The following is a 23,880-nucleotide window of genomic DNA, read 5'->3' on the forward strand; positions in this document are numbered from 1 at the left end:
TAATCACCCCCAATATAATGTGACAATTGCCCAGTGAGAAAAACACGAAGACTAAAATTCAAAACATTATATTATTGTATTAAACTGCATGAAAAACCTCACGTTTGGAATGTTTGGACTAAGAAGTTTTTGGTCAGTTTCTTATTGAAAATTAGTACTGCTTGAAATATCTGAAAATGACTTCTGGAGATGATGGCAAGGACGATTCGTATCTGATTTGAGGTCTATTTCAACACACTGAGATCCGTACACTGACACAGTAACACACTTTTCCCCCCAAACACTACTGTGCTGAATTAGATCAATCGTCTTTCAGTTCAATACATTAGGGTGAAGTTTGCTTACTTTCAGTGTTATTATTTAATGTTTTAACATACTCTCATATGCCATCATTGGTAAGATTGAATGAATCCCTCTTTAGTGTTGAAAGAGTGTGACCCTTCCCTGTCTTTGTAATTCCCTTCCTCCCTCCATCCATTTCTCTCCATCTCATGCTTTCTCCATCTCCTTCCGGCTCTCTGTGTCTCAGGTCTTTGGGGTTTACTCTAACAATAGGTATTAAACTAGTTCAGGGCTCCATTGAGGAGAAGGCACCAGGCTGGTTTTATATTTGAAAGGCTTTAGCCTCAGGAGAGACCGGAGGGCCCCGAGTGCTTTTAGCTAAGTAGCATAGCAGCAGGTGGCACGTGTCGAGGTGAGGGAACAAACAGCATGTTCACAGCAGAGGCCTTAATGTTCAGAGAGACCATCCTGATCTCTGCAATTCATTTATCACCAACCATGTGGCAAAGTACGTAGTTCTCTCACTGCAACTTACTTTCATGTCTCATGTTAGCTACGTGCTTACAAGCCAGCTCAGGATATAAAACACAACATAAAAAATGCAGTTTTTTTTAAACCTATGACTGCTGCAACTTTTATTTACTTATTTATGTTAAATCCATTGCTAAAGATAGTTTGGAAATCTGCCATGGGTACGAAGGTGGTTCACAAAGAGATATCCGAATGCTATTATTCTCAAAACCCTAAGATTTTTCTCTCATGTTTCTGTTTACAGCCAGGGCTTGCAATTAGGAACGGCTTCATCGCTACAGCCCCTGTTAGCTTGGCATGAGCAACTGCATGCTTATAGAGATTTGCTTGCTTGCTTTTCTTTACTTTGAAGGTTGTTTATTTGTGTGGCACAGTGTTATTTACTCGTTTTCCAATCAGCAGATGTGCATGGAACACTATAAAAAAATGTAGTAGGAGTGCAGAAGGGCCAATGTCAGGGTTGGAAATTGTGTTTGGAAAGCAACTTCTAACACATAGTATGCAGAAACTGTGTTACTGGAGCTGATATAGTAGAGTACACGTGCTGACATGCCTAAATCATGTTTTTTTAAAATGCTCCCTCATCTGCAGTGCTGATCATGGTCCTTGATTTATGCTAGGGGTTGTTTTGCATGACTAGGTTTTGCTTCTTTTTTTGGAACAGTGGATATCTTACTTTAACACAAGATGCATTGAGATTCATATGCAGTATCTGACTCTGGTGCCCAGAGGGTGTTACAATAAGTGTTTGAGGTGACAGTGAGGAGAGTGCAGCTCATTCCCGCAGGCAGGCAGCAAGACTGACAGAAGCAATAAAAAGCAATGTATCACTTCGTATCAGTCTCTCAACCAGCCATCCCTACATTCATCCCTGTTTTTCCTCTCCCTCCATCCGTACCCCCCTTAATGCTTCCATCAGTGCCTCCCACCAGCCGCACTTCTCTATGTTCGTTCTCCGCTCTTTTTTCCTCTTACACCCAATACTTTTCCATCCTTAACCACCAATGCATATTACTCCTGTCCTTCCATCTTCCCAGTATTCATCCTTCCATCTTTTCACATCATTCCACTTGTCTTTAAATAAGGACAATGTGACACATTTGCACTTCTCTTGTGACTTTATAAACAAAGAAAGATTGGGCTCAGTGAGCTGTATACCTGTTTGCACATCTGCAAAAAGAGAATTTGAGCAGGGAGTTAATTTTCAGATGTTTACATTGTCATAAATCCTGCCAGAGCTCTCACAGCTTGATTAAAGTTTAGAGGGCTGACAAAAAAAAGGCATTTCAAGGTCTTTTCAAAACCTTGGCTGCAATTAAGCTCCATCATCCCCCGCAACGTTTGCAGACCAAAGACCAAAATCTACAGCATGCTCCCTATGAGCTATGAAACCACAAAAGGGTTTTGTTAAGATTTAATTCACCCGGAGTTGAGCAATCCCTCAGCTTAGAAGTTGAAATCCATCCTAATAGCCACTGCTGAGGTTGTGTCCCAGGATCCCTAACTGGTAAATATTGTTAGTATGGTAACTTAATGTGTAATTAGTTAAGGCAATCAGTGCAAATATATATAATGTTATAAATGATTACTTTATAATCTTATAAAAATCAGATTTTTTTAACAGTGTTTGACCCAGTGTCTAGTACAGCTCCTCAGTACTGGATGCTCTTTGTAGCTTTCAAATATGTGTGTAGTAGAGTGACGTGAGATAATCAGCCTGTTTCCCTGTCCTGTTAATTCATCATTCTTTCTTTCTTTTTCTCTCTTTCTTTCTACGTCTGTCATCTCTTCTTCTCTGCCTCTGCTCCTCTCTGTCTCTCAGTGAGCATGCCAGCCAGTGAGAATGAATCAGTCAACACAGACAACGCCCCCGGGGGAGACGTGGAGGGGGAGACCTGCTGTACCCGACTGGCGTAAGTACCTCACCCTCTCCGATACACACCTCGTCCCCTCCCCCCATCCCTTGGCTCTCTCAGTCACCTTCGGTCAATCCTGTGGATGAGCTCCATCGCATCGCTCCTGTATTAGCACTTCAGTGTTAGCTATGGTACAGACAGCTTGGCCTGCTTCTGTCCTTCACTGATCTCACAAAGCCAGACATCTGTCTCATCAAGATCTCAGAGGTTTGGATGAATTCATGCACTGACACTGGTTAGAGGAGAGAGTAGTAAGAGCGGGTTGTCATCATACTCCAAACTGATCAAATTTCAGGAGAACTTAAATAGAGAAACAACCAGACAGAGGTGCCGTTCCCAGAGGCGGCCTTTTTCATTTCCACATCCAATAAAATGACTTTTTTCCCAAAAAAAATCTGTGACCTTGATGAGACGTAGGTCTGGCAAAGAGAAATTAATCTTAAACTAAACCATCAAGCCTTATTCTTTTCCTGTACACTACAACTAAACAATTGCATTGAAGTTGAAGTTGTCTTGCTTTTGGGTTCTCTTTTTTAGTACTAAAAATAAATACGCTATTGCAATCAAGGGAAAATGTTCATTAAGTACAATTTTCACAAACTAAGAAATACAGGTTTATAATTTGGACACTGTGGTGCAAAGTTTATTCGGTTGTGGTATGAAAAGGTTTCATACGTGGCAGTGTTACAGAACCTGAGAATGTGAAAGAATTTTCAAAAGCTGTTTTTTCTTATCAGTGACATTGTTCTGTACTGAAGTCATGATATGAATTCATTTACAGAAGAAGAAATGAAATGAAAGTGCTCTAAGTGCCTGTTTACCCATGTGGTACAAAGTAAGCACTGACCATAATTTGGGACTTTGCAAAAAGCAAAAAGCAGGACATCTTTCATGGCTACATCTCATTAGAAATAAGTTTTATTTCCTTTTCGTCTCTCTCCTCTCTCTGCTGTGTGTTTGCTGGTGAAGTGCTTTCCTCCTCCCCTGTGGGAGCTCACGAACAGCTGACTCACTTGCTCCTGCCCCCCCCCCCCTTCATTTTCTACATTATTCAAACAAGTGCGCTGCTTGCTTTCTTAAGACACAAGGCCACGCAGGCGCCATGACCCCAGCGGGCCCACTTCAACACACACAAGCAAACACACCTACATACAAAACTGTTCATAACTGGGGACGTAACAGAATAGAATAGAATAGAGAAAGTTACAGCATGAAATAGACAAGTTAGAGGTGAAATTAAACTGAACAGTAAAGCTAGTAGGCACATTTGGATGGCACACTGTTGTTTATCTGTAATCCTGCTGTCCATCTGTTATTTTGTCTTTGTTATGTTGTTTGTGTGTATTTGTCCACTGTCAGACTAAAACAACTCAAAACAAAGGATGTGTCATATCTGAGTCTTCAGGAGGTACCACAAACCAGTGCCAAATACCAAATAGAAGTTACAGTGAAATCATCATTTTCTTACCTACAAATTAACAGTTTGTATCAGTCCATTTGATGCATATGCAAGTCACTTTTTCGATGTATTGATTAATCAGTTCATCTATAAAATGTTAGAAAAATCGGGAAAAATAATGAAAATAATGATAAAAGTTCTATCTCTACATGCTACTAGATTATATATTATCTACTTGTCTACCAGTAAACCTCTGGTATAATTTGCTCATTCATAACTTCTAAAACGGCTGCAGAACAAACCTGATTTGGTTTTACGCACACATAAAAATGTGTAGATCTACAGCATCAATCTCGCTTTTTATTATCCACTAAGGAGCTATAGAATTTACACCTGCAATTTTGAGTCTTGAGTAAGTGACACTGTAATCTGACCAAATGTATAGGAAACCTTGCCAAGGCTGGAAATGCGAGCGCTCATCCTTCCTCTGCGAGGCTGCATCAAGCTTGGCTAGGGGCATTTGCTCACACTATTACAGAGGCAAAAACTTGAGAGTTGCACTGTTTGTCAGTTCTTCTTCGCATTGCTGTGGAGATAAACCTTCAGGTAGGAGCTACTTCGGCGCCCGCTGATCTCATAATCGAGACGGACACATGGAGAGAAGAGACGTGTGCGCTGTCAGCCTCCATATCCCGCCAGTCAGTCATTTTATTCTTTCGTTCAGTCAGTCAGTGAGTCATTTCATTGCTTCAGTCAGTCGGTCAGTCAGCGGGTCAGTCGGTTCATCCGCTTTTACAGACAAAATCAGTTCACAGTCACTCACAAAAACTGTATCTAACAGTATGTGATACTACTGCATTCTCTTTGATTTGATATGTCAAAGTTGATATAGAAACAGCCCTAACCCATAAAGACACTAACCAGTACATCATTTAATGTGGTCATAACAGTCACCAAATAACCAAACATTTGTACTATCTTGTGCACCAGGTCATTAAACAGCAGTTGAAGCTCACCAGTTGGCGTGTGACTTCAAATCACACATTAAAGTTATATAGTCAGCCCATCGGACAAATCATTTTATCTGAACATAACAGACATAATTCAATATGTCGAATTCTCTTCTCTTCTCTTCTCTTCTCTTCTCTTCTCTTCTCTTCTCACGTCTTTCCAGAGACAATGTCTTCCATAAGCTCTTGTCCTCAGTACTTTATGTGTGTAGCTTTGGCTCTTACAGTGGTGAACAATCAACAGACATGGATGACTTGTGTTTCGTTCACACCAGGGCTGATTGGAGGAATTCCAAACGTGCAGAACTTTTTTCTTTTGACTGGATGCCACTGTATGCTATATGTTTGCAGGGGGTGATTTGTTCAAAAGAAAAGTTGGGTGAGCAGCTTCTGTGCTAGTGTAGCTCACCTCGGACCCTTAACCAGCAAATGTGTTCTTGGTGATACAGAACAGTTGCATCTCAAGGATGCAGGAAATACTAGACGCGCACAAGTCAGTTGATCAAGAAACATATTGGCTAAGTCATTTATGATAATGTGGGAATCCTTTCCCCTTTATCCCTCTCAAATCACCCCTTTCATGTTGTGTACCTGTCTATATGTGTGTTACGTGTGTGTGTATAATCCATTCTGTTTTCTGTGTTCCAGAAATAGAATCTCCAAATCCAAGTTCAGGTTAGTATATGTCGTCTGCCATAGTCTTTTGATTCACCTGCTCTAATATCTCTACTGCTGTGGTATTTGTACGGTTGCTGGATGTGTGTGTGCGTGTTTCCTTTGCACACCTCTACACAAGTACACATAGACAAACTCTTTTTTGCCAAGAGTTAGATGAGAAGATAGAGACCCCTCTCGTTAGCTTAGCTTAGCATGAAGAGACAGGACACGGCCAGCCTGGCTCTGTCTACCCTGTGGGGGGATTATGTGCCAGACTATTTCTTGGCAGGATTCAGTAACTTCCTGGAGTTTCTGTTAAGTAAGGAATTTGCTATGTTTGACAGAGCCAGGGTCGCTGTTTCCCCTGTTTCTAGTATGCTAAGCTAAGCTAACCAAGTTGGAGTGGATGTGATCCTCTATCTAAGTCTCTGCAAGAAAGTGATGTCTTTCCCAAAATGTCTAACTATTCTTTTGAATTGTTCTTTTTTTCCAAAAAATAAAGTGTATGGCCTTCAACAGGGACAGAACAATACTTTGTTCTTTGAAAAGTCACGCAGAATATTTTCACAAATTGCAATCACAGACATTAAAAATGACGTCTTTCAATGTAAGAGCGCATGTCCGCTTGTGTTGTGTTGTGAGTTGCGTCTCATGTAACATTCAGTGTGTGCATCATGGCAAAAGCCGCTGTGTGCCATAACTGACTCTAAACAGCTCACACACACACACTCAAACAATAGACTGCTGAAACATGAATTTTGTATAGGCAGAGAGGGAGAACACATCCTGGTGAGATCCGTTTTAAAAGAGGCCTCGCAGTTACAGCACATGACAAATCTCCTTGCAGACAGGTCTGGTGTTGTGCGGTGCCAGTGGAGAAATAATGGATAGACACTCACAGCAGAAAAGAGAAATGCTTGATTAGGACAGTTGTGGTCTGGATTCATTTTGTTGTTATAAATAAAAGATGATTGGTCTGTGATGAATAAAAAAACGCTCTCTGGTCATTTGTCTTACAAGAAGGTGCTTTATTACAGCACTGGCGCCAGGAAGCTGACTCCACACATCAAATACAGTATAGCGTCAGCTTGAGAACAACCTTTCCACCAGCCTAGTCCTATCCACGCTGCCAAGGTCTCTATCATGTCTTCTTCTCTAAACACTAAAATCCAGTCTGAACCAGTTTCCAGCGAGCATATCTCAAGAGCTCTTGTGATCTTTACTACTGGACCGTCTGGACCTTCTCTCATGTCAAAGGTTGCACTGCCCCTTTTGAGTTATTCAACTGATGATTTAACAGTGATTCCTTACATTTAAATAAGTAATTTTATAGTCTTGTGAATACATATTTTTCCAACTGAAGTTACTGTGAGATCATGTGCTACAATGTTCATCTTAGAAGTGTCAGAATTGTTCTGGACCTCCTTGTTTTTATTCCCTTTTTTGAAGGCAGTCTGTCATTAACTTGTTGTCTTTTAAGATTATTTGAAGGAAGTTTTTGTAATTGCATGTTGCCATGTTGCCACCGTCCAAATACTAGTGTTTAAACAGGTAGAAACGTATATTGTCAAATAGGATTGCTTCTTCACAGTGTCTGTGGTGACACATATAAAGCAATAACACATAAAAGTCTAAAGTGAAATTCATGCTGCTCTGCTTCTTCGTGATTAGAAGAACAACAAGGTTTATTGTTTATCGTCTTCAGGTGTTGATAATTTCTCTCATTATTATTACAGGACAGTTGTGAAATTTCAGTTTTCTAACCTTTGGTACATGGGCGTAGGTTAAAAAAAAAAAGGCAAGACCCTTTGAGTGGATGGGTTTACATAGATGTGACTGCAAGGTGTGCAGCTGGCAGTTACCAGAATTAATAAGTTTTATTTTCAGCATGAAAAGGCCAAGAAAAGTGCAAAAGACCTTGCGTTTTGCGTTTAGCACAACACCGAACAACGTGTTGAATTGTCTAAAAAGACAGAAAATGTATTTTTTCCGCTGAAATGAACCACTTCTTCTTTTCAAGCACGGGTTTCCCTTGAAGTGGGAATCACAATATAACACATTTCATTTTGAATTTGTGCTTTCAATCATTTTGTAAGAATAAGCGTTCCTCTTTTTCTTTTTCTTTTTTTTTGTCGTCAAATGGCGCGTATCTCATTCTGCAACAAAGCTCTTCATACTGGCTTTTTCTTGGTGTGACACGTCTTTGAGCATGACTAACTGTTCCACAGCTCTGCTCTCAAACAACAGACAACCACGGTCCAAAGGGTGATGTCGTCACTACTCCGTCGACAGACTAATTGACTCTTTCTTTTTCTTCTTTCTCCTCCGCTGTTTGTTTTTCACTCCCTTCTTCACCTGTTTCTGTTCATCATCCTTTGTTTTTTTCTTATTTCTTCTCTCACGGGCTCTTGCTCTTCCCCTTTTCTTTACTCTCTCTGCCTCTCTGCACCTTCCTCCCTGTCTTTGACCTTCCCGCCTCTCTTTCTGTCTTTTCCCACGTCTCTCCTTTTCCCCCTGCCTCTCCTCGCTCCCCTCTTTCCTCACCTCTCCATCTCTCTCTCTCAATCTCTGCTTCTTCTTCTTCAGTCGATATTCTCGGAGGTGGAACCGGCTGTGTAGGAGGAAGTGCCGGGCAGCGGTCAAATCGCAGGTTTTCTATTGGCTGGTCATCTTCCTGGTTTTCCTCAACACTCTGACCATCGCCTCTGAACATCACCAGCAGCCTCAGTGGTTAACTGATGTACAAGGTACTTAACACAGACACATTTGCATATATGCAAACATACCTCTTTTCATTCTGATCACAGCTAAATTATTTACCTTTTTGCACTGTCTTCTCTTTTCCACCTCTCCTCTTTTGCCTTTATTTTTATTCCGCTCTTATTGCCTTTTTCCAACCTCTTCCATTTTCCTCCGTTCTTTCCTTCTCCTTTCTTTCCCTCTCCTCAGACATAGCAAACAAGGTGTTACTAGCACTCTTCACTGGCGAGATGCTGTTGAAGATGTACAGTCTGGGTCTGCAGGTAGGTGGCTAACAACAACGTGATTTTTCTCAAATTAGCTCCATAGGTAAAGTTTGTATTTTTATCAATCCTAAGATTGTCAAGAGAAGTCTTACTTAAATTTCACATTTGTCTTCACTCCCCACAGGCGTACTTTGTCTCGCTCTTCAATCGCTTCGACAGCTTCGTAGTATGTGGAGGAATTCTCGAGACAATTCTGGTGGAAACCAAGATCATGTCTCCTCTCGGCATCTCGGTCTTACGTTGCGTACGCTTGCTGCGAATCTTCAAAATAACCAGGTTAATACAGACATTGACAATATTGAACAGAATATTGCTGGTAAAGATTGTTTGTCTTTCCACACACATTTGAAAGTCACCTTCTGTAGTGCTACATAAGGAAAGTCCATAGCAACCAAATGTCCTCAAGATGCATGATCTTGCACTCAGTAGTGAGGAAACAGGGGAAACACACACACACAGTGAAGTATAGTGTGTTTTTTGTAAGGGATAAATGTTTACTTATCTGCTTTTGTTTTTGCACATGCACACATATTAACTTTTTTTTATTATCCCCCAGATATTGGAACTCCCTGTCCAACCTGGTGGCTTCCCTGCTAAACTCTGTTCGCTCCATCGCATCCCTGCTGCTCCTGCTCTTCCTCTTCATCATCATCTTCTCCCTGCTCGGCATGCAGCTCTTTGGTGGAAAATTCAACTTCGACGAGACCCGACGCAGCACCTTTGACAACTTTCCCCAGTCTCTGCTCACTGTGTTTCAGGTAGGGATCCTGCAGATGCCCCTGGTCTGTTTTCTCTTCCATCTTGTTCTGTCGTCCATTCTTTCCTTGTGCCCTTGTGAGACATCTTTCCAATGAAGAGGATTTTCTTCATGCAGATGAGATTTTTAGCCCATTTATCTCTTTCTCCACAGATCCTAACAGGAGAGGACTGGAACTCTGTGATGTATGATGGCATCATGGCATACGGTGGACCGTCCTTCCCCGGCATGCTGGTCTGCATCTACTTCATCATCCTCTTCATCTGCGGAAACTGTATCCTGCCACAACAGAGCCCCACTTAAAATAACTACACAGAAGCCTAAAGTGGACCTGAAGGGAGGTGGAGGAGTGATGAGTGCTCAGATTTCTAACCTCTTTTTAAGATAGAGTTCCAGGAGGGAAGGGTATGTTTTGCGTGGGGCTACATGCATGAAGCCAAAACCGTTTGCTGGGTGGTCGCTGAGTATCTCTGCTCGAGCCATAGAGAGATCAGAGTCCTTCAGATGCAGAAGAAGATTGCTAATTATTTACTTAGCCTACCAGGATTGTTTGCAGCCAGCCACGCTGATGATCTGATGGGTCAGCAACATCCTTAACTTCACCCCTCTGAACAGATATCCTGCTGAATGTCTTCTTGGCCATCGCTGTGGACAATCTGGCAGATGCTGAGAGCCTGACATCAGCCCAAAAAGAAGAGGAAGAGGAGAAAGAGAGGAAAAAGCTGGCCAGGTAAAGCAGAAAGAGAAAGAAAGAAAGGGAGACAATTAGCTGAGGAAAAGAAAAAAAACTGGTCAGGGAAGAGAGGGAGTGGGAGAATTGGGCATCAAGCATCAAGGGAGAGCTTTAGCTTATAGCATCAGGGATAGTCAGTAATGCCCAGAGGCATTTAAGGATGCTGATACTAGAGCTTTGAAATCAAAGGACTAAAAATGCTTAACAATTAGAACATGAACTGCTAGGTTTTTAAGACAGGCTGACATTTGCCTGCTTTGCTTTTCTGTCTAAACCAATTTTATTGGGTAATTTTAGCGTCTCATTGCCTACAAAGGTCATTTGTCAGCAATGGTAATGTGAGATTTTAGTGCTGCTGAGGAAGATAGCGTTCCCCTCAGTGGCACAAATCATTAAATGTCTCCTTCTTGGGTGCAACCTATATCGATCAGAGGAAAAAGTGTGATGGAAAACAACCATTTGCCTGGGCACTATCCTTTTGGTTTGATTATAACAGCACAGCCACCCTCTGTGATTGAAATACACCCCAGCATTGACAATCTTAGGCTTTATTTTGTCCTTCTGGTGTTAATTTATGTGTGATTCAATACAAATCAGTGGATTATCATGGGGTCAATGCTGTGAGGGATAGGACGTGGAGAAAGAAGCTAAAAGTGCGGATCTTCTTTTCCTCCCTCTTTTGTGCAGGTTGGCCAGTCCAGAGAAGCGTCATAACAATGAAAAGCCACCTCTTGAGGAGGAGAAGAAGGAGAAGATAGAGCTGAAGTCCATCACTTCTGATGGCGAGACCAACACTGCTACGAAGGTGCGCATAGATGCACACATATCAAGAAAGACTGAAGTAGCCACAGACTTCAATAAGTGCACGAGCGAGTAATTTAGTGTGCGTGTAGTCAGAAATGAATCGATTGGTAAGTAAATGTAATGCTCTCCCTCTGCAGATTAACATGGATGAGTACTGTGGCGATGAGAGTGAAGAGAAGAATCCGTATCCTGCCAATGATTACATAGGTAACACACAAACCAAATGTATGTACAACAAAGTGCAATTATTCCTTTGTGTGACTTTGTGAAGGCAACCATTCTTACAGACTTCAAGCTCCACTTTTCCTGCTTTTTCTCATCACTTTATTTCCTCTCCTATTCATCCAGCTTGTCTCCTCTTACCTTTTACCTCACTATTATCCTTTTCTTTCCTCTCAATAGGAGACGATGATGACGATGAGCCAGAAATGCCAGTGGGCCCGAGGCCTCGGCCACTCTCCGACATTCAGCTGAAGGAGAAGGCCATTCCCATGCCCGAGGCCCGCGCCTTCTTCATCTTCAGCCACACCAACAAGTAAGAAAACACTGCTGTCTTCCCCCTCTTCCTCCCTCTCTTCTGTTTTTTCCAATCTCTGTAATTAGGGACTCAAATATGACTTTCTCACTCTCTCTCTTAGATTCAGGGTTCTGTGTCATAAGATCGTCAACCACAACATCTTCACCAACCTCATCCTCTTCTTCATCCTGCTGAGCAGCATCAGTTTGGCAGCAGAGGACCCGGTCCAGAATGACTCTTCCAGAAACAAGGTAACACATGCAAAAAAAAAACAAAAAAAAAACGTGTGCTTAAGTTTAAATACAACATATACACATTCCAGGCTGAATATACATTAAGGTCAGACAGAATTAAAGATTGCAGTCATCATTAGTTGCCCACATGCATTCATTCTGCACTTAAATGGATTATAGCCGACAGCAACATATAGAGGAAGAGCAAAGCTTATTGTGACTGGCCGGTTACACTTAATGGGATTTCTTCCAGAGTAATGCAACTGTGATTAACTTCATGTTAAAGATGTGAAACGCCTGTTAAGCTTTGTTTTGTCAATATGACTCTTCTGGGTTTTTTTTTAGCTAGGCTGGCAACTTAACATGATACTATTTGTTATATGCACATACATCAAAGAATCATATTATACTTATTACATTATTTTGTTCAGTTTTATCTACACACACGTGTTCTGGATTCTAAAGTTATACGAAATGTCGTTTACGAATATGCACACAACAGCAGGGACTGTATATTCAGCCTAAAGCCAAACTCTAAGGCCTCAAAACATGTACTATTCATATTTATGAAGGATGTATCTGCATTGCAGCTGTACACTCTAGAACACCATATTGTTTATATGTTAATGTTGTTTTGTGTTAATGGGTGTACTGTAATTTATGAGCGGTAGTCTAACGTAAAACACTGAGCTAGTGTGTGTTGTATCTGTTTTTGTGTATACTTTCTTCTCTCAGTGAGCAAAACAAACCCCCTGGGGCCTAATAAAGAACTGTTTTATTGTATTTTTCCTTGGCTGTGGTATAGGCGGCTGTATATTAGTCTACCTCGATTAACCTGAGTCTGAAACTTTAATGAAATAATACATCCTGTTTTTCAGATCCTGCTCCGTTTTCAGAGTCTATTTAAGTCAAATCAGAATTCATTATCTTAAGAATTATTATTTCAGTATGTTGTGGAGTCATCCAGGACTACAGTTGACCACAAGTTAATTCTCAACCCCCAAGAATTGCACGTCCTCCTGTGACACTCTTTATTTCAACTACAGTACGTAAACAATTCCATCCCAAGTCTAGACCGAGATATCATTGTGTTCATTCTCGTGGAGCTGAAAAAGTGACATGAATGCCAAGTTGGTTTTCACTGAGTTGCATTTTGGAGGTTGCTCCTACTTCAGAGTAGTTTCTCTTCCAGCACAGGAGGAACCCTGAGTGACCTAAGTGTACATTGATTGGTCTAACACACGAGCCACCATTTCTACCGATCTGTGTAGTTCTCGGGGGAGCTCCCTAATTCAAAGTTCCTGTTAGGCAGTCCCCAGAGCTGTTTGGTCCGAAAACACTTAATGATGCTTTTTGTTGTGTTTTCAGATCCTGGGCTATGCAGACCATGTCTTTACTGGACTCTTCACCATAGAGATCATTCTTAAGGTAGTATTTAATGTTTATGACGCAGGATAAGTGGGCCATATAATCTGTAAGTGCTACAGTATGAGTTTGCTGTACTTTCATGTGGTCCCAATCTTTTCAAACATTTTCCACATGTAGGATATCCATAGAGACTAATGTTTTGCTGCTGACAAACAGTCTTTGATGTTTGTTGCGATCTGGTGATGTGCTTAGTGAAAAGGCTTTGCTCCATCAGGACAACAAAAACATAGAAAATGGAGACTTTCTAATAACTTTAAGGATGTGTCCCTTCCTTAAAAAAGTCAAAACAAAGACTTGCAGCTACTATTTAATCCCTGGTCACTGTCCTAGACATGGTTCATCATACTAAGCTGTGATATGATCTGTCTTTATCTAACTCTATTATGAATTTTGACCCCTGCAGATGACAGCCTATGGAGCCTTCCTACATAAAGGTTCATTCTGTAGAAACTATTTCAATATTCTGGACCTGGTGGTGGTCAGCGTGTCCCTCATCTCCTCTGGAATACAGTGAGTGCAATATAGTGTTTTCTGATGCATGTTTTACATTGTTGTCCCATTTTAATTGACACTTGAATCATTCACCGCTTTGGCATTCTAATCAAATGTCACACACAGATATTTCTAACACTATTTGGCAACAGTTCCGAGCAACATCCACAATTCCAATATCATTAAACATACATTTGTGTTTTTACATGTTAAAAGCCTGGACTAGTCAGCCAGATAATGACTAGTGCACGAGACACCAGTCCAGTCCAAGAACACACAAATCAAGCTGTAAAGTGGCTAAGTGGGGAAACGTTTTCGTTTGTAAATTACCTCATGCTTCACACTTCTCTCTGTTCTCTAACAACTTTACACTTCATTACTCCCAATCCCCTTCTCTCTTTGTAATGTTTATTAAAAATGTTCTCTGCTTCTTGTACCAAATAACTCCTTGAAATGCTGTAATATTTTCTGATGTTTAATATGCTATGCTACACTCTCTGTCTCTAATGCTTAATAGACTAGACTTCTCGACGTAAGTCCATATTAGCCCGTATTAATAACCCCCTTTACAGACCTTCACCTTAACTGTGTAAAACTGTCACTCTTTTGATTTGGTATTTCTATAGCCTTGGAGAGTTTAATCGAAAATCAAGACTGTAATCTGTGATGTTATCAACAAGCGTAGTAGTTTGTGGGATAACATTAACGGGTGATTTGTTATTATGAACTCATAATATGCTTTTGCATGTGATGCATACCAAAATGCCTCTTCACAGGCATCAGCATCATTCATGTCTAACCAGAGATAGTATTTTTGTTTGTTTGTTTTTAGGGCTTGGTAAATTATCCTGCGTCCTCTTGATAATGTTATATCCAGTAAATGTTAATACATTTGTTAATCTATGGATTTGGGGACAAATTAAACTCTCTGTATTTCTGGATAAACTGAACTCTCCCAGGCTATAGAAATGACACCTGAATGCTAAAACTCAGTGGTTTTTGTCTGTTAAAAGTAGTTTGTGCGTGGGATTTTTCTTGAGTACATCACAGTCAAATTACTTGTGACGGTGCTGCATGTGGTAGAGTCTCTCTGCTTCTTACTGCAGATTCAGTATGTATACCACCTTTCCTTTAACACTGTTTTGCTATTATTTATGCACAAATATGAAATATTTCTGGAGATATATTGTATATCTATATATCTCTCTTGCCGTGTTTCCATTTATTTCATCTGAGCACATTGAAGTTAAGCTGTAGAAGAGCAAGAATAGAAATGTTTATAAGGAGGTTAGTAATTTCATATGCAAATGAAAGCCAGTCCTAAAATAAATTCTAATATATATAAAATATTAGCTGTCAACCTGTATGATGTTGTTTGTGGACAACAGTTCAACATAAGATATGATACAATAAATGTAGACCTCTTATCTGTGGGCCGAAACAGTGTTTTTGCTCTCCAAGGACACTAGTTAGAATCAGGTGGTTTGCAAATAGTGTAACAGGCTCATCATTCACCTCCACCCAACTGAAGCACAGCTGTATTCATTTTATATAACATTTAAAAGTTATGTTTGAAAGTCAGTTGGCATTTATATGGATTGTGCTGCTGCTAGAATGTATCTTCACAGCTGGTTTGACTGTGATGTTGTACTGATAACATCCTACTCCACATCAACTACCTTTAAACTTTACCTTCCTGTGTAAATAGTTGTACAACGGGCCTTTTCCTCACTTTCTGTTTAAAAGCTGACACAGAGTAATGTCACTCCCTTTAAATCACTCCTTTAACCATCTAAAAAGTCACTCCCTTAAAGGGATACATTGACATTTTGAATACACTTTTGTCCTTCTGCGTTTGTGACAATATGGGAAACAGTTTTCCTCAGTTACCTGAATGACTGGCTCATCAGTTAAAACGTAATTTAAAGGTAAAACATGCTGACAAGCTAGATTTTTTATGCTTCATATCTGTTTATGTCAACTGGACCAATGTTCAAGCTTTTTCCAAACATTGGCTGTGAAATTCAAAATGTCAAGGTATTCATTTGATGATCTTTTGGTCAGTCTGTAAAAAAATTTCTTTTGAACCACTTCCTTTTAAAGGTCACAATCTTTGACCTTTGGCTTGTACTGACACTCTCTTACAGCACAATAATTCTGTTTGCCTGTAAATGTCTGTTTACGTCTTTGTGTTGGTCTATCTGTATTGTACTTGTGTGTTCGTCCATGAATCATGTGTATGTGTGTCTGTGTGTGTGTGTGTGTGTGTGTGTGTGTGTGTGTGTGTTGTACAGCATTGCCTATACATTTTTATTGTAGTATATTGTATTTACTTTTGTAAACGATTTGTGTTAAAACCATGTTGACTGCTCCCCGTTCATAAAAACTGACCCATAATGACAGAATTTAGGATCTTTCATGACAAGGTCCAAAATCTGATTTTGATAGATAATCAGTACTTTTAACATAAACCTGTGTTTGACTTGTTAACTGGGAATAATGTGCACTTCTTCCAAGCCCTTCTTAAATATTATTTAACACAGTGGTTAAGGTAGTTTGAAATATGTTTCATTGCTTTTCATCATACAGTCTGTAAAGAAAATGATTTATATAAACATATATTCTTGACTTTAAGATTTTTTTTTTTTTTTTACCAATCTCTTAAGAGAATTATGGCTATTTTCATTTATTATTTGCTTCGATGTTTGAGGATTAATTTGTGCCACACTTTGTGTTGAGTTTCAGATATGATTTGGCTTCAGTTGCTCATCTTACTTGCATCTTGCTCATTTTAGTTTTCTTAGCTCTCCACAGTTTCTTTGACTCATGCCACAGTTTGTGTTAACAGTCTTTAACACAGATGCCATTGACAGTGCCGTAGGATGCGTGTTGTTCCTTGCAAATAATAACAGTAAAATGTGTGTTTAATCAGAGCGACCGGTCAGCAGTTTAATCCCATTCATGTTTCAGGTCCAGTGCAATTAATGTGGTGAAGATCCTGAGAGTTCTGCGGGTGCTCAGACCACTGAGGGCCATCAACAGAGCCAAGGGACTAAAGGTTAGAGCAGTCACACATATAAATCACATATTACACACACACACACACAAACACTGTCTTCTTAATGCATCCATGTACTCACAGTTGTTTTTATGTGTGTCTTCCAGCACGTAGTGCAGTGCGTGTTTGTGGCCATCAGGACCATCGGCAACATTGTCATCGTCACCACGTTGCTCCAGTTCATGTTCGCCTGCATTGGAGTGCAACTCTTTAAGGTAAAAAAGAAAGGAGGGAAATGAGAAGGAAGAGTGTTGCCAGAGCTGTCTGCAGGCCTCACAGAATGCCATGATCAAGACTAAATGTCTATTTTTCCATCAGGGCAAGTTCTTCTTCTGTACCGACAGCTCTAAACAAACTCAGGCAGAGTGCAGGTGAGAAATCCCTCCTGCACACAAGCTTGTTAACTTTCTCTTATATCATAACTACTGGATAAAACATGTGAATGTGTGTCTATGTCCACTTGTATTTACAGGGGTTCCTACATTATGTATAAGGACGGAGATGTGGGAAAGCCAGAAAGAGCCCAGAGAGTGTGGGAGAACAGTGACTTTAACTTTGACGATGTCCTGCAAGGCATGATGGCCCTGTTTGCTGTGTCTACCTTTGAGGGCTGGCCAGGGTATGTTCCTCCATACCAACACAACACACATGCACACTGATCTGCATATTATATGTGTTTGTTCCTCTTTTCCTCCAATGAATCTCAAATCCTTCCCTCAGGTTACTGTACCGAGCCATAGACTCGCACGCTGAGGACGTCGGGCCCATCTACAACTACCGAGTGGTCATCTCCATCTTCTTCATCATCTACATCATCATCATTGCCTTCTTCATGATGAACATCTTCGTCGGTTTCGTCATCGTCACGTTCCAGGAGCAGGGAGAGCAAGAATATAAGAACTGTGAACTGGACAAGAACCAGGTAGTGTTTTAATCTGTTTTATATCTACGGTTTCTGAATTTGTGCAATGTTATACTTTCATTTGGCAGCAGAATAGACACGAGTTTTAAGGTTACAGTTGAAGAGTGGCTTTGCCTTTCTGACTGAAGTGGGAAAGTCAGTTTGTCATTCAGGAGGCCCAAGGGAGAAGGAATGGAGGCCAGGCAGAGGGGCTGAGACATGGGAGAATCTGGAGAGGCTGAGCATGAGTTTAAGGGGCTGAACTACTTCAGGAGTCCAGCCAGGAGGGAGCTGCAGCAGTTCAGACAGAAGATGAGACTAAAGCTTAAAGAAGTAGCTCGGCCAAGTCTGTGCAGCTGTGTTCTCTGTGATGATCCATCTCTCAGCAAGAGTGTGGAAATGCAGAGACAAGGATGGAAGAATAGTCTGGGGTGGAAAAAGGCTTTTTTTAGATTTGCCAAACGACAACTGTACAACTTTTCCTCTGTGATCGTCTGAGTCCTGAGCAGCAGAGTGATGACAGAGTTTGTGCGTGCATGTGTGTGTGTGTCACAGCGTCAGTGTGTGGAGTATGCTTTGAAGGCTCGTCCGTTACGTCGCTACATCCCCAAAAACCCTTACCAGTACAAGGTGTGGTATGTGGTCAACTCCACCTACTTTGAGTACCTGATGTTCACACTCATCCTTCTCAACACCATCTGTCTGGCCATGCAGGTGAGTCTCACATGCACATACACACTCACAGGTGAACGGTTTCAGACCACTCCCATAAAAAAGTCCCTTTCTTTGTGGACATGAATGAGTTGCTTGTGTGTCTCTGCAGCATCATGGACAGACCAAAAATTTCAATGATGCCATGAACATCCTCAACATGCTCTTCACTGGACTCTTCACAGTGGAGATGATCCTCAAACTGATCGCCTTCAAACCCAGGGTAGGTCCACTTCTCTTGCTGCAGAATAGAACAACACTATTGTACAGCACAGTAGAGTTCAGCAGAGTATAGCAGCATGGTTTGACAGTTTGACTTGTTCTTTTTGAGTTATTGTTGTTATTATTATTAGGGGCACGATACAATGGTATCTTCTGCATTCAGCAGGTTATGGTAGAATATTTTCTTAATTAAATGTACAATCTACCACTAACCAGTGAATATGATAGAATGGAATAGTCAAGTAACTGCTCACTGATGTTGAACTGTATATTCCTATTCCCTATTCCATTTCCTCCAGATGATAATTACGATATAAAGGATTTAAAACATGATTGTGGACGGCATCATGTGGTTTTTAATCTCACCACTCCCTTGTTACCCTGCCGTTGTTGCTGTGTAGCTGTGTGGCTTTTATTGGTCCAATCACAGAACTTCCTGGTGCATCAGCTCTTTAAACAGTAGCAGATGGGAATGCTTCCCCTGTTACAGTAGGATTATAGGAAAATCCTTGAACACAATCAATATATTTTCATTCTTATCTCTATTGTTGCACAGTAGAGGTTGTAAATCAAAAGATGAGAATAAGAAACAGGTATTTCCAGGTATTTTGTCCCTCCAGGATACGTGGCTACAGTGCCAGTGTTCTTGTTCTACATGGTCCATTCAAACTACCCCAGTTTTAAAAAACACCATTATTTTTAGTGTGTGACTTTACTTTTTCTATATTTATATGTGAAGTCAATTTCTGGAAGTTAGTTTTTGAAATTAATTAATTTCATCCACAAAAATATCAGTATTTGGGGGCCATCGTTCTACCACTACTAATTAAAACTTAATTCTCTTGTTTTTCCAATTAGCTCCAAAATCCAAATCATGCTCTACAAAATGTGTTCTCTTATTAAGATGGATGACAGATTGCTATCTTGTCATAACTTTTGAAAATAATTATAAACTTGGACATTTAGTCTGTGTAATAATAATATAATAGCAGTATTTTCAGGCACAGAACTGTGCAGGACAACTTTTAAGGCTTGGGAAAATGACCCACGCTGTGTTATAAATGTAATGTTTACATCAAGTGAGGCTAATTTAAATTGCCAGATTTTAAAACAGTTTTTCAACTTTTTTTATAAGCATGTCAGGGTTTCTCTGGTAGAGTTGTGAATCTTGAAAACCTGTTTTCCTTCTTTCATGAATTTATTCTATATAATAATTTGGTCTATTAAAGTGCAGCATGACGGCATGTTCTTCAGCCATATTGAAAAGTGCTAATGAAAAGAAACAAGTTTATTTGTTTATAAGTAGCAACTTTAGGTTGTGCCTTATTTTCATCGGTTTGACTTCAGTAAACTCTTCCTTTAAGCAGCGGACACACACAGAGGACCAGCTCACTAACACTTTTAATTCCCAGGTTTTATGGCCGTCAACACATGGAATAAGCTCCAGTAACATTTGCTTTGTGGAAAAGATGTATGCTAATGCCTTTTAACTGTTGAACAGATTTCACTGTCTCAGCATTCCTCCTTGGGGAGCTTCAGTTCATGGAATTTTTTTAATGCTTTTACCATTTTTTATGTATTTTGTGTTTCTGTTTGTTTTGCTTTTACTGTGTGATATGGTTCTGAACATGTGTGTCTACGCTAGTCTGAAAAACAAATGTAATCACTCCATACATGAGCATTACTAATTCTGAGCTATGTTTAACTAATTAACTCTGGTTTTATATTAATATTCTTACACCTGGAAAACAACTTCATCAAAACCACTATGCAGTCAAAGCAGTATTTTCATAATGACAGCGAGTGCAGGTGAGTTATTGCAGGAGGAGTTTTTGCCCTTTATGACCATACCTCATCTGCAGAAGACAAATGATGAAGCTTAAAGTAGATCAGTAAGATTGATCTTCTCTCAGCATCCCAATTGACCAATTTGATGCATATATATATATATATGTATATATATATATATATACACTGGAGAGAGAAAGGTAAAGAGAGAAAGAAAAATAGAGGAGCAGAGAGAAAAGCAGTCTTCATCTTCTCAGTCCTCCAACTTCCAAACTTTTTTAGACTTACAATTTCTTCCAGTCTTGTTGCACAACACTAGTGCAAACATGGAAACATCATTAGCCCTCTAAGCCCACAGTGATACATTTTGTTAGCGTGCTGTGGGAAAGCAATTAGCCAGAATCCGAATGAGATTCCATTTATTTTACAGGAGATGGATGATTTTGATTCAGAAAAGGCCATGAGCCGGGCCAGTTTCCAAATCCCCCTGTCACATCTTGGCTGTCTCTCCAAGTTCAAGTATGCTAAGGCTGTGTCTCTACACCAGAACGAAGCACAATCTGTCTTGGATACAGCTCTTTCCTTTTACACTACATGTATCTTAATTGTATTGTAACAGCCTAGAAAATACTGTTTTGGCCTGAAGCTATGTGGATGCTTTTCATAAATACTCACTTTGTAGCACTCCTCATGATGAATTGCTCACAATAAGTTAAGCAAACAAAGTGCGCTTTCAGTGTAATCACTGCCACAGCATTGCTCAATCGCCCCAAGATGCAGATGGAAGGCTTAAGTAACTGCTATCTAAGAGCAGGAAATTCTGCTGCTCTTGATGAACAGATACAAGTTGATTAGAATTTAAATTCTTTCAGGTGTTGGGTCATCAGCTGGTTTTTCTTGTTTCCTCAGTGTACTGTACCACCTCATACCACCTTAATAGGGCTGCGAAGTAGCAGCAGATGTTGTTTTCCTTCTAACCTACCTTTCTTACCCTCCTCCTCCTCCTCTTGCTCACCTCATCCTGTGTAGGGGTACTTTAGTGATCCCTGGAATGTGTTTGATTTCCTCATCGTAATTGGCAGCATAATAGACGTCATTCTCAGTGAGATCAACGTAAGTACGATGCCCGCTCTCACTCTCCTTGTCGCTCCCTCTTTCTCTCTGTCTCGTGCCCTCTTGCTTCTTCTGAATCTTTCATTTCCTGCCACTCTCCTTTCCTTCGTGGCTATTCTGTGTTGTGCTGTCTTTTTCCTCTTCATCTCTCTCCCTTCTTTCTCTGCCTTCTTCTCTCTCCTCCTTCTTCTCTCCCTCCTCCATCCTCAACTCCAAGATGGCCGCTGCTACTCAGCGACCCCCCAACCGCAAGGGTTCCCGAGCAAGAACGAGCTTCTTCCTGGGTTTCATAAAACGTAGCGTGAACAGAGGCAGGGTTTAGCTTTGAACACCAAGGGTTTCTGTCTTCCGTCCTCCTTCCTTATTCCTAACAGAATCTCAGATGTTGTCGGCTTCTTGATTTTTTTTCCATTTTTTTGTCAGACTGTGACATGTCCTCAGGTTTGAGTCCCTCACTAACTGAACTAACTCACTGACCAATCACAAACAGACTTACACACCTTTTCATTTTTTAACTGCAGCAACAGGGGTGGTTTTTTTGTTGTTGTTTTGTTGCAATTTGTTCTTTACTGTTGTTGTTGTTGACATTTTCCTCTCATGGACAAGCATGACTGATCGCCGCTGCTCTTCCTCTGCTGTCCATCTCTTTCAGACTGCCCCTTCTTTTCTTTTTTTGCCGTTAAATTTTGTTGATTCTTTCCCTCTCTCCTCCTACTAAAACTTCAGTGCTCATGTATATAATGTTTTTATCTTATTTTTCTCCTCTCTCCTTTAATTTATGTTCTTTCCATTTTTTCAATGTCTTATGTTCTGTCCTTTTCTTCTGTTGTTTTTTCTGTTCTTTCCACCCCTACGCAGCATTATTTTGTTGATGCATGGAACACATTTGATGCCTTGATAGTTGTGGGTAGCATTGTTGACATAGCGATCACTGAGGTTAACGTAAGTAGTCCAACTCCCTCCCTCCCTTCCTGCCTGCCTGCTCTGCCATTCCCACACACACAAACAGACCGAGTGCCGATACCCATCTCGCATGCTTTCAAATGATTAGGAAACTTCAGCTGCACCAAATTTGAACTTAAGAGTCAGGTGGAGTCTGGCAGTGACAACAGCCAGATGTTGTGCAATCAAGACAGAGCACCATGCGCTTTGTCTAATTTAAAATGTATGAAACACGACATTTTGCAGTTGTGCTTGGAGAACTTTGACCCCTGACATCTAAATAATAATTTGGACACAGTCAGTTTGATTAATAATGAATTTGTGGGCTGTTGGAAATGGTCATTACTGCATACTATATTTTGTTAAAAAGCAATGTTAATATAATGGAGGCTGCAAAGCACTTTTTTCTCAACTTGTTCTTGATGTTTCCCCTTTCCATGCCTGCACATACATCTTTAGCAGTGTTATAAGGCTGCAAATAAAACTTCATTTTCTTAGTTTTAGTATTATTTTGTAATGATTTTCTAATATTTGAAAGCTGCCTCAGATAGGAATTCACGCCTCGGTCTGCTGAACATCAATAGCATCAAAACCTATTGCATTAGCCAATAGAACCTATTGCATTGTCTCAGCACTTGGTTTGGTTTCACATTGGTTTTATTTGATCTTTTGTCATTGCCACAGGGGATAGTGTCCATTCCCCTGGCATGGTTGACCCTGTATAGCATGATGTAAAGGTGGTATATCCGGGCCTACTATATATTATGTTCTCAGGAAAGATTCAGATTTCTGAAACAGAAAGATTTTCTGGAAAGACGGAACGAATGCAGATTCTCATTTCTGAACAACAATGTTTTGACCCAAGGGTCACGAAACTCCCTCAATTCATAAATCACCAGGGAAACTTTAAATTCAAATAAGAAAAAGTACAAGTTCCAGTTGCTTTTTTTTTCTTGCTTTTTTTTTTTGCTTTTTTTTTGTCCGACAATAACAATGTGCAGACATGGGGAACAATTTGATCCATAAATGGATTTACTCAGGACCCATGAAATTTATGTAAATATATGTATGAATTCATTTATTATCGACGTGGAGGCCCTATGGTCAACAGTGGGGCTGAATAAGAATGAATATCCCAAACACAAGTCAAATGTTGAGTGTCTATCGTATTTACACTTCAGGGATAATTGGTGTTTTATTCATGTGATATTCAAAGGGCTCTTTGGCAGGAGAATAGTCTGAGAATCATGCAAACTGCAAAGTGTGGCTGGACAGAACTCAGCTTCAGTTAGCCTGAGAAGAGGATAAGTTTTGCTGTGTGTGCTGGTTTGCCAGAGAGGAAAATTATTTTGTACTATGA

The 23,880-nt window shown here is 40.3% G+C and overlaps 1 protein-coding gene across 1 annotated transcript in view; it reads left to right on the forward strand.

Moving 5' to 3' along the window:
* Positions 1–23,880, forward strand: part of cacna1c (calcium channel, voltage-dependent, L type, alpha 1C subunit) — a 178,923-nt gene that overhangs the window by 133,575 nt on the left and 21,468 nt on the right. Inside the window, exons 11-32 of the mRNA XM_041963745.1 lie at positions 2,636–2,726; positions 5,787–5,813; positions 8,382–8,542; positions 8,745–8,818; positions 8,946–9,097; positions 9,378–9,579; positions 9,732–9,852; positions 10,194–10,308; positions 10,999–11,116; positions 11,253–11,322; positions 11,518–11,650; positions 11,754–11,883; positions 13,234–13,293; positions 13,697–13,803; positions 16,756–16,843; positions 16,951–17,058; positions 17,162–17,214; positions 17,316–17,462; positions 17,564–17,765; positions 18,300–18,458; positions 18,568–18,678; positions 21,495–21,578. Coding sequence (XP_041819679.1) covers positions 2,636–2,726; positions 5,787–5,813; positions 8,382–8,542; positions 8,745–8,818; positions 8,946–9,097; positions 9,378–9,579; positions 9,732–9,852; positions 10,194–10,308; positions 10,999–11,116; positions 11,253–11,322; positions 11,518–11,650; positions 11,754–11,883; positions 13,234–13,293; positions 13,697–13,803; positions 16,756–16,843; positions 16,951–17,058; positions 17,162–17,214; positions 17,316–17,462; positions 17,564–17,765; positions 18,300–18,458; positions 18,568–18,678; positions 21,495–21,578 — 2,513 coding nt within the window. The remainder of the gene's footprint in view (positions 1–2,635; positions 2,727–5,786; positions 5,814–8,381; positions 8,543–8,744; positions 8,819–8,945; positions 9,098–9,377; positions 9,580–9,731; positions 9,853–10,193; positions 10,309–10,998; positions 11,117–11,252; positions 11,323–11,517; positions 11,651–11,753; positions 11,884–13,233; positions 13,294–13,696; positions 13,804–16,755; positions 16,844–16,950; positions 17,059–17,161; positions 17,215–17,315; positions 17,463–17,563; positions 17,766–18,299; positions 18,459–18,567; positions 18,679–21,494; positions 21,579–23,880) is intronic.

The sequence above is a fragment of the Chelmon rostratus genome, chromosome 22, assembly GCF_017976325.1.
Source record: "Chelmon rostratus isolate fCheRos1 chromosome 22, fCheRos1.pri, whole genome shotgun sequence".
NCBI lineage: Eukaryota > Metazoa > Chordata > Actinopteri > Chaetodontiformes > Chaetodontidae > Chelmon > Chelmon rostratus.